General features: G+C 38.9%; 1 protein-coding gene across 3 annotated transcripts in view; it reads right to left on the reverse strand.

Moving 5' to 3' along the window:
- Positions 1-3,814: 3,814 nt before the first annotated feature.
- ATXN7 (ataxin 7) overlaps positions 3,815-15,038 on the reverse strand; it is an 88,678-nt gene continuing 77,454 nt past the window's right edge. For all 3 annotated transcript variants that reach the window (XM_048316221.1, XM_048316219.1, XM_048316220.1), the window contains 7 exons: positions 14,710-14,972; positions 13,882-13,964; positions 11,898-12,163; positions 11,282-11,480; positions 10,304-10,425; positions 9,080-10,022; positions 3,815-7,954 (listed from right to left, as the gene is read on the reverse strand). In XM_048316221.1, coding sequence (XP_048172178.1) covers positions 7,937-7,954; positions 9,080-10,022; positions 10,304-10,425; positions 11,282-11,480; positions 11,898-12,163; positions 13,882-13,964; positions 14,710-14,972 — 1,894 coding nt within the window. In that variant the 3' untranslated portion in view covers positions 3,815-7,936. The remainder of the gene's footprint in view (positions 7,955-9,079; positions 10,023-10,303; positions 10,426-11,281; positions 11,481-11,897; positions 12,164-13,881; positions 13,965-14,709; positions 14,973-15,038) is intronic.

The raw sequence follows: 15,038 nt of genomic DNA on the forward strand, positions 1-15,038 counted from the left end.
CGGTTTTGGTTGTTTCCCTCTCCAAGAAGCAGCTACTTAGCCAGAGTTTAAAGATTTAAATTTCAGACAGTACTAATTACTTCTTCAGAATAGGCAGAGTAATAAACAAGAACTCTAGTTTACCCTGTGGTCAGCTATGAATCTGTTCTGTGTGTTCACACACATACCATTTCCTGTAAAGTTTTAGTTGAACCCAATATTCAGAGTTTTCAGACCTGCCTCTCTTCGTTTTTGTAGATCCATGACATGCCAGATAAGTAGAGCTAGCTAGGAAGACTTAAATCAGTCTGACTTTCAGGAACATCTTTTCCACCTTCCATAGATGCAGGTACGAAGCCTATCAGAAAACCATACTGTATTTATGTCTTCACTGAATTGAGGAATTTCTATTTGATGCACAAATAAATTTTCTTTTCTAGCATATTTATACATGAACTGGCCTTAATTAACTACACCAAAGCTTCCATTCAGCATATATATTAGCATGTATTTTTTTAACTGTAAGGTAAAAGAGAATAGAAACATACTCAAGAAAATTGGGCTAACAGGGGCTTCATGCATTCCAGAGAAATCTTGCTGCTCTCTTGGTGTAGGTAAGAACAGCAGAAAAAAAGGGAAATCGCTACTCTGTGTGGAAAATAAAAGCATTGCTAAAGAGTTTTAGTGCTCTAAGATACTTGCAGAGCTATCAACCATTTTATTCTAACCACAGCTATCATCCTGTGGGAGCAGAGCATTTCAGAATCCGGTGTTCTCTGCTCAGGTGGGTGAAAAGTAATGTTCCAAACAGAACTGCACAGTTCTACCACAGCAAAGACACCCCCTCTTTAAAGATCCCAACTTGCCTCACACATTTCCTGATTTCAGCCTACGTTCTGCAAAAGAGGATCCAGGGAGAGCCTGGAGATCTTCTGGGCAAAGATTTTTGTGCCACAGCCTGGCAGGAAAGAGTCACAGCAATTTTAGCTGAACTTTTTAAGGCTTTGTGCAGCAGTTCATCTTCTCAGCGATGCCAGATAGTGGTGGGATAAAAATCTGGGAAAGGTGAAAGGCAATACCTGCTGAAGCCCACAGCTGGAGGCACACAGTTTAGCCAGAGCAGCTGTTCACACTGTTCTCCTGAAAAAAAAATAAAAAAGCAATCTGATGCATAGGTTTTCCAAAGAGTAGGAATGCTGAGGGGCACAGGGTGGTCAAGCCTTGAGCTGATCAAGGGCATAATCTTGTCTGTTCAATTAACTGCCTTCTTCCATCTGCATGTCAAATCAGAAGCATTAGAATTTCTACTTCCTGAAGTAATTTCAAGTTAATTTTTACTGTCCCATGGTCATGTTAGTTTTATCTTCCATTTATCTGATCTCATGATTTCCCTTTACTTAACTCTGATTGTGAGCAGCACTCCAGACACAGATGTTCCTGTCTCACTTTTGACACCTTTCCATTGATTTACAGTCCACATGCCAAAATTGTACATTCTCTCTTGTAATTTAAGCTTGGGCAGTTCCTTGAGCTAATGCCCTTCTCCAATTTTGCTTTGCAAGGCTGACTTCACCATTGCTACAAGGTAAGCCAGAACCAGACAGAGATTTCAAGCCGCAGCTTGAACCTCTCTCTGCAGCATTCATTCCCTGCACTAATGGTGGGGAAGCAGGTGGGAAGGGCAGGAGATGGGGTGGTTTAGGATTTGTTAGTAAAGCTCTGCTACAAAACACTTGAAATTAAGTTTCTGTGCAAGTTTCTGTGCAGTTTCTGCCTCACCTGCCAACACCTCTGATGCTTCTCTCACTGAACACTGGCCTCCAGAGCTCAAGGTCCAGCCTTGCAGGCAAGGGAAAAGGCAGTTGCTTTAGGAAAATGTCACCTGTCACAGACAGGAAAGGACTAGAGTGAAGGGACCTCAGCTGCAAAATGGAGGACAAAAATCTTCCAGCACTGTCAAAGACCACCGAACCCAAGCAGCAACAACACAGTCCCTGCTGATGCTGAAGAAAACTTTTGTATCAATTTGAGCACAAATATCAACACCAGCTATTTCTCATAGGCTAGGACAAAGCTTTACTGCTTTTCTCAGGCCATTTTTCCACCTTGGCAATAAAGTTTCAATCCACATTAGTTTGGACAACTTCCGTAAAGGTATTTGAGATTCCCCTGAAGTTTGTTGGGTCAGAAAAAACACAAGCATATGCCACTTTTCCATAACAAAGCTCCCATGCTGCTTGTTAGGAACAAATCCAGCAGCTAACACAGCTCTGAGCCAAAGCACTGAAAAAAGCATCCAGTCAAAATACGAAGTCCCATGGTGGATCCTACAAGCCACATTTTTGTGGCTTTGATACCAGCTTTGATACTAAATGGAAAGGGTGCTGACAAGATGCACAAACTACACAGGGAACCTCTGATCCTGGGGTTTCATCGCATGCACTGGCAGTCTCCTACATCACCAAGTAACTGTCCCAGATATAAACTGTCCTATGAGACAATCACAGATGGGAAGGAAACTGTTTTCCTCCCATTCAGGAACATCTGTGCTCACTGAGTTCTACTTCAGTACCTGGTCGGACAGCATTTTTCATCACTAACCCCTTTAGTGAACCAAGTCACCAGAAGAGAGAACCCATGGAGCAGCTTGGCTCTGCCCCAGGGTCTGGGCTCCCTGGCACTGCACTGCACCAAATGCAGCAAAGGAAGGGTAGAGGGAGGATGCTCCAATCCCACTGAGCTCCAAGATACTTCTGAGAACTCGGGGTTACACGGGGTGAATGCACCTTTTTTTCCCCTTCTTCACCTTGCCAGTTTTACGGGACATTGAACCCTGTATTAGATGCAGTAAAATGCAGAGTTATTCCTTCACCGTTGAAGCACTCAGAGTCACAAACCTGCCTGAACATGATGCCAAGCACAGAGCTCTGCTCAGCTGCACGAACGCCCGACTCCCGTGTGCTCTGGGCTGTGGTCACTTGTACAGCTCAGCACAACCAGCTGAAGTGCCAGCAGCTCGTGCAGAATGGTACAGGTGGTAGAAATGCTACTAGGAAGGAAAAGGATTTGCAAGAAGGCAAGACAAAAAAAGAAATAAAAATACTCAGTAATGCAAAAAGTAAATGTAAAACTACTAGAGGTGCTCATTATAAAAAGATGAAGCAGAACTTGCCTGTTGTCTGAACCCCTTTTATAGCTTGTAGCATTTATTCCAAACATTAAGAAAAACTTGTTATAAGAGGGGAAAAAACCCAAACCAAAGCAAAATAGAGACAGAATAAAGGAAGCTTTGCCACAGATGTCACTCTGAAGTCCTGTCCCACTAAGAGGAGTTTAACCGGTTTTACCAACCGCTTCGAAGTCGCCCACGACACGCGAGTCCTGAGTCACATGCAGAGAAAAGCTCTGCAGTAGTGTTCAACCTGCTGAATTCACACACTGGATCTTCAAACTGTGAAAACACAGAAGATACTTTTTTGGAAGGAAAAAAAAAAAACAGGAAACACAACAACTCAACAACCACACCTGGGGCTGTAACAGCTGCTGCTCATTATTGATTAGAAAATTATATTATAAAGTGTGAACCTTAAGTACCAGAAGGTCCTTGCACACAAAAATGCTGCAGAGCCCACAGAGGCACTGCTCAAAACCAGGTACCAACCCCCTGTAGGATGGGAAAGCTCTGATCCTACTGGGCTGATTCGTGATGCCAAGGGACAGTGACAGAATTTGACCACATCCAATTCTCTGAAATTAGTTCACATAGGCACTGATACAGATAATGTTTTCCTTTAATAGTGAAGGATTTTATAATGAAGCAGAAACATATAATATATTCCATGCAACCAACCTCATTTATTGAAAAGTCCTAACTTTATTGCCTTGTTTAGTAACATGTTTGTTCAACAAACTAATCTTTTTCATGAAGCAAAGCACAACTTTTTCTTATAAATAGTATAAATTATTTTATTTACAGAAACTTGTTACAAAACAAATAGACTATATATTTATTTTTCTTTTAAATATCCAAAGTAATTTTTCTATCCCATGACATTTGTTCATGTACTATACAGCAGCCAACACAGAGTTCAGCTGATCAGATGCTCTTGATTATGTATACAAATTATCAAACTATTCACACATTTTACACAGGAGATTGCTTTTAGAACCAGGCTCAACACCGAGCAAGATGCTTCCAAGGCCTACATTCACATTGACATTATGTAGTGCTCATTTCAAAATTATCTTTAAAACGTAAAATATCTCACACAAAAGGTAAAAATTATTATTTTCTGCCGAACAGTGAAACATTTAAGAATCTTTCTAAGTCCAATTCCCTCCTCCAGGACAGAATGAGTAAAAGACGAGAGATTCCTTGGCAAGAGAACTTTTACAGGAAGACAACTGCCTTAGAAATGTCATTTGGAAATCACATCTTTATTTTTTTCATGGTTTTTAGAGGTACTTACTTGGGATTTTTTGTTTGTTTTGGAATACCAACAATTTTGAACATTTTCTAAATTATTTGATTAATGAATATTGCTCCCTCCCCTTCCCAAAATGAGACAGTTAAATAAACTGCTGGTTAAAACTATATTTCAAACCCTTGGCAGTATACTAAATATGAGTTATCAATGGGATTGTTCCAACACAAGGTATTCGAATTAAAAGATTATACAAAAGTTACCAGCATAATTTGCTTTCTTTTGTCAATCCATCTCATTAATACCAGAAAAATAGATGTACGTATGTGTGTATATATATACACACACATATCTATTATATATAGGTGGAAAAAGCAAGCTCCAAAATTTCAACTGAACATTCAAGTCTTTTAAGGAGAAGCTGTCTAAACAGTCCAAGCTTAGAACTAGTTATATCAGGCACTTTCAGTTTTTCCATTAGTTTTAAACCACATGAGACCCACACGGATGCACACGCGCACACACACACACACACGAACACTAAAAAAAGAGAAGCAGTGTGTCACTTAACTAAATGGATCTTCTGGGAATCAGGCAACTGATAAGCAATGCCATATCAACCACGTGGGCTCTGGGCTCCTGAGGCAGGACCCGGCTGCAGGACCCAGGCGATCCTCGGCGTGGATCCACCCACTCCCAAGACAGGGCAAAGGGACACAGCTTTCACAAAACGGAGGCATCCCTTACATTGCAAAGTAGGCATGTTTACTATTGGCTTGGCAGTGAACCACTTCAAATTATAAAAAGGTATTTGCTTTTTTTTTTTTAATTAATTAATAAATAAATACTAGATGATCTCAATTGTACCAAAACTGGATATAAGAAAAAAAGACCTGTGCAAAAATACATATTTAAATATGTACAATCAATTAACAAAATATGTCTTCTGAAATAGGGATACTTCAATATTTATAATAGAACAAGAAATTCCAAAATAAAGATACAAAAGTATGTTTTTTTTTCTTGTATAATTCTTTGTTCATCATTGCAGCAATTTTTTAGGTTAAGAAAACTGCAGGAGTCATAATGAGAAGTTGGAAAGACTATAAAAACTGTATCTCTTAAATTAATACCAAAATCTGTCTAGAAACAACCCAGCCACTGCAAATTCAATTTTGCAAGGAAAATTAATTTTAAGCTTCCTTAATTATTTACAGTAAGAACTATGTAACAATAAAAGCTTCAGGAACAATGTTCTGCTTATAACCAAATCTAAAACATAATTATTTAGAGCAGGTCTATAAGAGCAGACAGAATTTATGCTCGGACTCTTTGCACCCAGTGGCTCAAGCCCACACGGTGCAGGTGGCTGTACACACTGGCTCTGCAGGAGCAGCCATCAGGAATTCACTTTGTACACATCTGCATGCTACTGAAGGAGCGCAAATTTGCCATTTTGCTTTCAGATCAACAGAACCTTAAAAACCAGAGGAGAGTTCGATCACAAACTCGCCAGTGTCCAATCTTGCTGAATTTTTGTTTCCTTTACCTTTGTTTCTACCAAGAGTCAAATTGCACTTGTGACTGATGCTATCCTGAAGTGGAAGCTCTGCGCCTGGGACTTCATCAGAGCATGGATTTCTCTCCAAATGTGCAGGATTTAATACACTTGGATTTATCTTTGTGGCGTTTCACTTTGGTTCCTTTTACGTTAAACCAATGCACAGTTCTAACAATCCTTTCAACAGGGCACCCTATTAAATATGAATCCTTTTGTTCCTGAAAAGTTGTCTATTTTTTTTTTTTAAAGTTTGCATAATAAGAGTCTCTAGTACATTGCTTTCTCAGTGTGATCTTTTGTATCAATTCAAAGCTAAAGTGTCTGCATAGAGGCTTCTTGTTTTGCTGTATAACAATGATTTCATAGGAAGTTCAGGAGAAACTGAAAGCGTCGTTAGGTAAACAACTAAGCAACTGCTACTCAGAGTGGCTTTGGATTCCCTGATGTACTTACTACTTGCCACCAGAATGGGGAGAAGGCTGGGCTACATGAACAGCTGGACAGGCTCAGATTGTCTCTTCTCAGCAATAGCTGGTGCCCCTTTAAGGCAGAAAAAAAAAATCTTCTTGATTAGGATTTCATCTTCCTTTGCTTTGCCCCCTTAATAAAAGTTTAGTCAGTTTTGAGCCTTTACCTGATGTTTAAAAACTTAACAAAAACATCCAGATGAGTCAAACCATAATACAATGAGCCCTTTAGTGGAATTCATTTTTAAGGTGTTTGGAAGCAAGACAAAATGCCTCATAAAAATTGGCTGGATTATACAAAACTGTAAAACCCTCCATGCTCATAAGGCCTGGGTGGGCCTGGGATGACTGTGATGCACAAACCAGTGCTTCACAGTGAACTCTGCCATCAAATTGGCATTTATTCCAGAATTTGACTAAAAAAATGGTCTTACTGAGTGGTAGAAGGCGTCACACATCAACAATTTCATTACACAAACAAGGCAGAAAGAAACTGACTTTTATGGTTGTTAGAAAATACTTAAATATTTTAAAAACTTAGTTTTAAAAGGGCTAATTTTATCAGCTGGAAGAGGAAGACAAATCCAGCCTAATTTCACCAATACAGTTATTTTTTTAAAAAAAACCAAAGGCCTGTGGTATACAGTAGAGGTCAATAAATATGTTCTTTGGGCATAGAGTGTTAGAGGTTATTTGCCTTTGTCTGCTTGATATTTTTGGAATTTTTAAAGAACAAAATTAGCTTTTCTTCCACAATCAAATCTCATTTGTAAGAGTAGAAAATAGGTTTTGTATCACACAAATATGACATTTTTATGCTTATTTCTGAGCAATGGCCTCAAACAAGTTTTTCTGGTTTTGTTGGGTTTGTTTTGTTTTAAAACTCCTGATAGCTTCTTATCCCAAATTACCTGCAAAAGGCTGGGCAAAACAGACTATTTTTTGAATTGTGCTGTACTTTATATTCCATTAAAGGAACATTGCTATAAAAACACTAAAGCCATTCCCTTCTTGAGGGCTTCTTTCCATTGTGCCTCACACATTTTTCCCCTTGTCACAGGGTCCTCTCCATTGAGGGTGTCTGTCTGGTTAGCTATCACCTACAAAAAGACACCATCAGTATAAAAATAAGTCCACAGTAATGTTTATTTCCCCCCAGAAAACATTCGTTTGCCCAGCCAAACTATGTCGAATAGTGGCAAGATGATGTAGTCCTGTAAGGAAAATCTCACAGATTTGTAGCAAACAGTCCAGACCACTGTTAACACTGATAAGAGCAATTATGTGGCTGAACTTCATCCAGTGTCCATTTCTAGTATATTCGCTGCTACAGACATGGCTTCAGGGAAATTCCTTGTTTAAGTGACAGTCCAGTAGATTTCCACACCTGAGGACCATGGGAAGTTGGGAAAACTCAAGGCATCTTGGAGTCCAGAAATCCAGATGGAGGTTTTGCTTGTAGTGAAAACTGTCCAGTTTGTTTCTCACCATGGTGCCTTCAGCTATCAGGGACGGGCCTTCGGCTTGGGGGCAAGAAAAGAGAGAAGGATCAGGGAGGCAGGCTGCCAGAGGCACTGAAATCAAACACATTTTGTGGCTAACAAGGGCATATTTGGGGGAAAATCTCAGGCACAAAGCAACCTTGACAACATGAGGTTGGCCTCTCTGAGGCTTGACAATCCTCAACTAAACCTCTTCAAAGTTATAATGGTTTCAGGCATGATTTCCTTCTTAATTCACTCAAATTATATTTCTCCTTTACTTATATTGCATAGTTGAAATAGTAATTATTAGGTAAGTCCAAAAATAAATTCAGCCATCTGAAGGCTTTTCTTGGTTAAGTAAACACACATAAAGGTAAAAATCTTCCTCTGCGGTTGAAACTGAAAATTAAGAAACCATTCTGAAAAAGCTCTTACTGACCTCCTGGCTCTCCAGCTACAGAAATTTCAGGTTTTTAGCAGCAGAGAAAAAAAGGTTTCTTGGATTTTTAATTCTGAACATACTACTTTTCCAGTGAGATTTGTTCAAAAAAAATCAAAACTCCAAACTAATTTTTAAAATTGGATCTTACATATTTATGAGATCTGCTTCCTTTATAGCATAACTGTTTGCCTTACCAACTAAAAAGGTTTATTATCTGATTTATTATATTTAATCTTATTATTACTAAGAAGTTAGTCAATGACATCTTGGGATAAGAAGCTTATTTTATCACAGTTCTGTTATCAGCATCATTATGTTCCATTTTGTAGAATGTTTATTCCTGACACAAACAAGGAGTCAGGCTGAGGCACCCAGCTCAGCTCCACGGCAGGCTGGAAATTTCACTTTTAAAATTAAGGTTTAAAAATACAAGGAATGAATTTTATCTGAAAGCAATTCACAGGCAACAGCATCTAAGGAACTTGAAACATCCCATTTAAGGTTTCTTTCATAAAGTGTAGCTTTTTTATTTAGAACGTTTATAAAAGTCTTGCGTAAATGCACTCTAAGAACACTCAAAATGAGTAGTGGACAAAGAGAAGAGCTACCTTTTACTTGAGCAGGATCTGGAACTGACTACCTATTTAATACTTAAGAGAACACATGTACAAGCATGTGAGGAGGCATTTCATGCTGGTTTAGTTTGAGACAAGATTTCCTACCTGATGAAACAGAGAACTGTTCATCAGTCCTTGCGTCCCTGGGATTGCACCAGTATGTTTTGCATGAACATTGTTCACCGATGTCAATTTGGCAACTTTGTTTGATTTGCTGCTGCTGCTGTTGATGCTGCTTGAACCAGGTGAGCACTTTCTTTTCTTTCCTATTAATTTGTCAAGGGAAGTATGTGAATGTGAAAAACTACTGTGTGAATTTACAGTCAGCTCACTAGACTGATGAACAAATGGCCCTAAGGAGAGTGTGGAGTCGCTGCTGTTCATCATCACACTCATTCTCTTTATGGATTCTGCAGGGCTCCCGGTTGGAGGACCCCTCCCTGATTGGTCATGTTTGAGGCTAACAGAGTTAGCTTTGCTAGTCATACAGTTGAGGCCAACACTGTGGGACGAAGCTGTCACTGATGGATGATAGGAGGTCCCAGAGTTAACCACACAGTTTTTTCTAAAGGACTCTGTGGAATGAGAAGGTGCGAGCAGTGCGGAACTGTTTTTACGCTTCTTTCCTGAGCCGCTGCTGCTACTGACGCTGCCGGTGCTGTTACAGGTGCCACTGCCAGCAGGAGATTCCTTAGGTTTAAAAGATTTGCTGGATTTCATTTTCTGAGGTTTGCTGGGCATAGGTGAAGGTACAGAGGAAAGCACTGTAGGCATTGAAGGGGATGAAGACACTTGTCTTGATTGCATACTGCAGACAGGATCCACTGCACCCAAAGCAGCGGGACTGGCATTTAGTGTCGTCCCATGGGATGGTACCGATTTGTTGTTCAGAGACACACAGGAAGGAGAGACCAACGCTGGCGATGACATAACTGTGGTGGGTAAGAGGAACCCTGCTGCATTGACACCATGCTGAGAAGCAGGCATCGAGTTTGTCCGATGCGGGGCACGGATTGATGCTGTGTTACTAGCCGCTGGAGGAATTTTCCTGCAGGTGAACAGAAAAACACAGATAAAAGCCCACATACCCACCATTCTTCAGGCTAATATCCAGTCTAACAATGCTACCTTAAAATGATTGTATCTTGGGGTTAATTAATGCCTTTGCAAGATTTTATTAAACTGATAGTTAATTGTTGCAAAAAACGTAAAGAACAGACCATCAACCTTCAGTCTGAACACAAGATTATTGTTATTTAACTAGAATCACAGGTTCCATGTACTTCTACAAACACCAAGAAGAATAAGAACTCTTTCATTTCTACTCACTTCCACATCTGTGAATTAAGATGCTTCTCCAGCATGAAGTCAAGTGCACATCGAATATGGTTCCACCGCTTGTCAAACACGTAATAACCTCTTCCAATTTGCTGACTACCAAATGTGCAAAACTGAAAAGACATGATTTTTATTGGTGTTTTCTACTTTCAATGACAACTCTCTGAATAACAATTCGTTTATAATAAATATGATTTTAGATGTTTAAGTAGAGGATAAAAAAAATACAAATTAGAGTTTTTATGTCTATGGCCTAACAACTATTTTGAATTTTTCGCCTTGATATATTGAGATAATTTTCTTCTCTTCTGATATTTCCATATTTAATAGAAGAAGCCAAATTTGAATTCCTCTGATTGAACAGAGGAGGTTAGCGGTACGTCTTTTTATGTATAAACGTTACACAGACACACACATATTTATGTAACATCTATTTCTGAGGACCTACCAGCTATCTGCTAGAAGTCTGTTTAAAAAAAAAAGGGTATAATTTGACATCCAGGCTAGGCAATAAATTTGCCTTTAGTTAGACTAACTAACTTTTGTCAAGATTTAAATATTAAAATACCTTACTGCTACCTTTAATGTGACATTGGTAACTTGAGTAAAAAAATGTGTGCGGGTGTGGAGGGGGGAGTCCAATAAGAAAATCGCACCAAAAAGACACTGTTTACATGTCCTTATTCCAAAACCATAGCCCTTTAGAGCAGTTACCAATTTCATCTTTAGTATTCTGGCATTTTAGTTTCTTTTGGATTGGGGAAGTGAGCTATGAACACATTTTTTAAACATGTTTATTTTGCCACTAGTTAAACCTTCACTGCCTACTAGGCCACAAAATAATTTTCTCAAAATATAGCAAAAAAACCCGAAAGTCACATATTCCACAGAAAACCACCTGTAAAACCCCAAAGTAACTTGTTTACAATTAGAGCCAGGGAGAGACTGAGGTTAACTTTGAAAACATACAGCGGCTGGTTGAGGATGATGACCTGAATAATGACAATCCAGTTTTTCAACAGGCTCTTCTTTTTCATCACATTCTCCCTCATCACTGGATAACCGAGATGCTGGCTCAGCTGCAGGCAAGGGAGGGTGTGGGGACTCGTGGACAGAAGGAGACTCGCTGGGGGCATTTCCACTGTGCTGGGCTGGACAGCCTGGAGGCCTGGGCAAGGCAAGCAGTAACCAGGTGTTATTGAACCAAGTCCAGCTAAAAATTCCACCCTTTAAGTGCTTACTAGTACTGAGAGAAAGAAATCTACATTAACAGATTCCTGGTGTGGTCCGTAGTCTTGTAACCTGCCAAGGGAAAGCACAGGGTATGGTGGTACCCCTGGAAAAGCAGTATTGCCCAACTGTTGCTGAACTGCTTCCATTGATGCAAGTCATCTTTTACTACTTCAACCACCAACCCCTCCTCGCCAGGAGTAACCCTCAGCAGGTAATTGCTAACTGCAGACAGGCAACAGGCCTGGGGCAAACACACTGCCCCATCCAACAGATCCGTATTGCTCCCTCAAAATCCACCTCATCAAGCTCCCAGTATTCATTTCATACCACTGCATCTGCAGATTTTCCTTACCTTGGAAGACTGGGGGGGTGAGGTTTGGGTTTATTAGGTAATAAAGGCTTTGATTCTGTAAGAGTAACTCCATGAGAATTTTGGTGCAGCTCCTGGGAAATTTTAGTAGGTGAGGGATGTGGTTCCCTGAGAGGGGGCATCTGCTGATGATGATCCGAATGTCGAAGAAGTTCCTTTTCCCTGGTTTTGCTCTTGTGCTCAGCTAATAACACATCAAATCGTTTTCTTCGACCCTGTACAGCCCTCCGCTGGGTTAAGGAATGTGTCTGCAGAACCAGGAATAAATCATTAATCCCGGGCTATGACATTTGTGGAAGTCAAACACTCAAAACGCATGTCTAGAGCTCCAAAACAGAGAAAATCATCACAGTCCTGTTTTAGTAAACAAATGGAAATATGACTTAGAAAACAAACTTTAAAATTGCTTGGTGGATGATTATATCCTTGTCTGATACAGTGTAACAAAACCAGCAATTCGGTAAAAGGCTTCTTTCAAACTTCCTTTTAGAAACCAAACTGCCAAATTTTTAATATGGTTAAGACTAGAACCAAAAACCTTTTTTTACATTGATACTTCAATTGCCAACTCCTGCAAAACCAAAAAGAGAAAATATTTACTTTCACTTACAAAAATATTCAACAAAATAATGTTAAAATCAGACTTCTACTGGGAGACCTGAAAAATATTTATAAAAGTACTGTGCTGCCTTCTATATACTAATATATTCCTTGAAAACTAATGTAATCAAATAGATATTAAGGAATTCAAAACATCCAGCAGAACCCAGAGTCAGTCAGGACTCAAAATTCTTTAAGTGTCCTGAACACTACAGATAGTAAGACATGTATGTGTAAAAATGGCACCAATTCTAAGTAAGGTGAAGTAAATGGAAGCTGTTTTTCTGACTTGTTAAAGTCACACACAATACCTTTTTAATATCGCATAAAGGGCTTGATTTGGTTCCTTTTAGTAGGTAAAAATTTTTATCACATAATTCAGACACAAATAGCAATTCAAAAAAATATTTTATGAGTGGCATATTCTAAAGAATTGCTGAGAAATGTTCTTATTTTTTTCTTTTCCACTTTTGGTTTGCTATTTCTCTTGTAAAATCTTGCAGCTTTTCCCTCCTCTATTAGCAAAACAACTTCCTCCCCTCTGTAATTCCAAAAGGGCAATGTGTTCAAGTTCAATTCCTCTGGGTCATTAGAGCCAGCTTCATTTACCTTTGTTCTGTAGGTGGTTTATTTACCAGACGTTTCCCAAACGGAGGGTAAAGCTGCTCTGCAGGAAAGCAGCAAAATATTACACAAGTACAGGGGATCTGGATTCTTGGTTCCTTGTGACCAAGTGGCAGTCCTCTGTCCCCCAGGATTTTGGAGCCAGAGGATACATTTTGTCTGACTGAAAGTTTTTATGGATTGTTTAATTTAGAGTTTGACCTCTAGGCATGCTCCATGGCTCTTTCAGGAGCTGGCTGTAGCAGTACATCCAGCAGCATTAGCATTTACACAAATTCCTACCAAGCACCTGCTGCAGACTCTGCTGGGGGGAGAGGGGAGGGTGTGAGAGAGGAAGAGCTTGAATTATTTAAATCCTGCATAAGCAATATTTTCAATGCTTATGAGGAATTTTAAAATTCATAATTTACAACCTGAAGGTTACCCCCCAAAGAGAGGAACACACTGGTCCCCTGCTACCTACATGTGGAGTAACACAGTTGGTCACATGTAAACATCCATGTTTAAAGGGTTTATACAAAAATACAATTCTCCAGGTTACTTTAAGGAATACTTTTTGAATAAATAATTAACCAAACTTCAAAAACAATTTCTTCTTGGTTCTGAGCAACATGTTTTGAGAAGTACCATTTACAGTGGTAATTAACAACAGCAAAAATTTGCAGTTCTCCATTTTCTATCATATTCCTCAGGAATTTGAATAAAAACTTCACAAAATCTTATCCTGATTCAGATATCCTACCTTGCATGTTAAAGACCTAGTACAAGGTTTTCTGGTTTCCACATCAATGACACCACAGTATATATCAGGATCAAATTCTCTCTCTGTCAAAGACACACAGTATTGAAAAGTTATCAAAAGATATTTTGAAATACTAACATTTAGTTTCATTATAAAAATTAACCATATTGGAAACTTTTCAAATATGACGCAGGCAAATGTACAAATAAAAATGCACAATTCAATTGTACAAATAAATTTTTCTACACTCTCAGCGAGCTTATGGTTTGCTGAGAGAGAGATCTCAAGTCTACAAACACCTGTAAGTGACCTCAAAGGAAGATTGGATGCTGCCTATTACGAGCAGAGATTACCACTATGGATTGTGACAAACAAATGGTGGGTTTTTGCTTGTTGGCTACGGTGTCAAGAACATTTCTACCATTCTACTAACACTCAAAATAATTGCGTTAAAAAGTGTGAAGAGTAGATTGGGTTTCCATTTTTGAGTTTATGAAGTGCTAGTTGTTCTGTTTTCTGTGTACATTTGGACCTTCCATATAGAAAGAAGGAAACTAAAATCTTTTCAGATAGTAGAAGAGTGTAATTTTAAAACTGTCAGAACTGACAGGCCATTGAGATCTGTGCAGGTTTCTGAAAGGAAAAGCCAATTTCAAGGTGTTTGCATCCTTAAAGTGTATGTCAAATTACAGGTTTCAATTATAATATTAAATAACTCTTACTACAAGTTACAGTATTACAGGAGTTTTAATTTACTTCTGGAACTTATTTCTATATATGTATTTCTACTAAAAGGAATATAGCTAATAATAATTAAAAAATAATTACCTGACAATCTTTTATGTAAAAATTTCCTATTATTCGTATTTTCTTCAGGTTTCTTTTCCAAAAATGGAGGCACAGAGAGAAGACCTTTACCATTCAGTATCTGTCCAGGGGAAGGCAAGGGTGGCTTTGGTATTGAGGGACAATTAAGGCCAGTCTTTATTGAGGAACTCACAGTAGTAGAACAAGTTGGACCAACAGCAGCTTTCAGTTGGGCACCATCTATCTTTGGATGAATCTTTTCCACTTTGACAGATGGAGTCATACTGTTATTTATGAAAAACAAAGAGAAAAAAATTGGAAAAAAAAAGTTAAAATATGTTATTATTCAA

Source organism: Corvus hawaiiensis, chromosome 11 (assembly GCF_020740725.1).
Source record: "Corvus hawaiiensis isolate bCorHaw1 chromosome 11, bCorHaw1.pri.cur, whole genome shotgun sequence".
In the NCBI taxonomy this organism is placed as follows: Eukaryota; Metazoa; Chordata; class Aves; order Passeriformes; family Corvidae; genus Corvus; species Corvus hawaiiensis.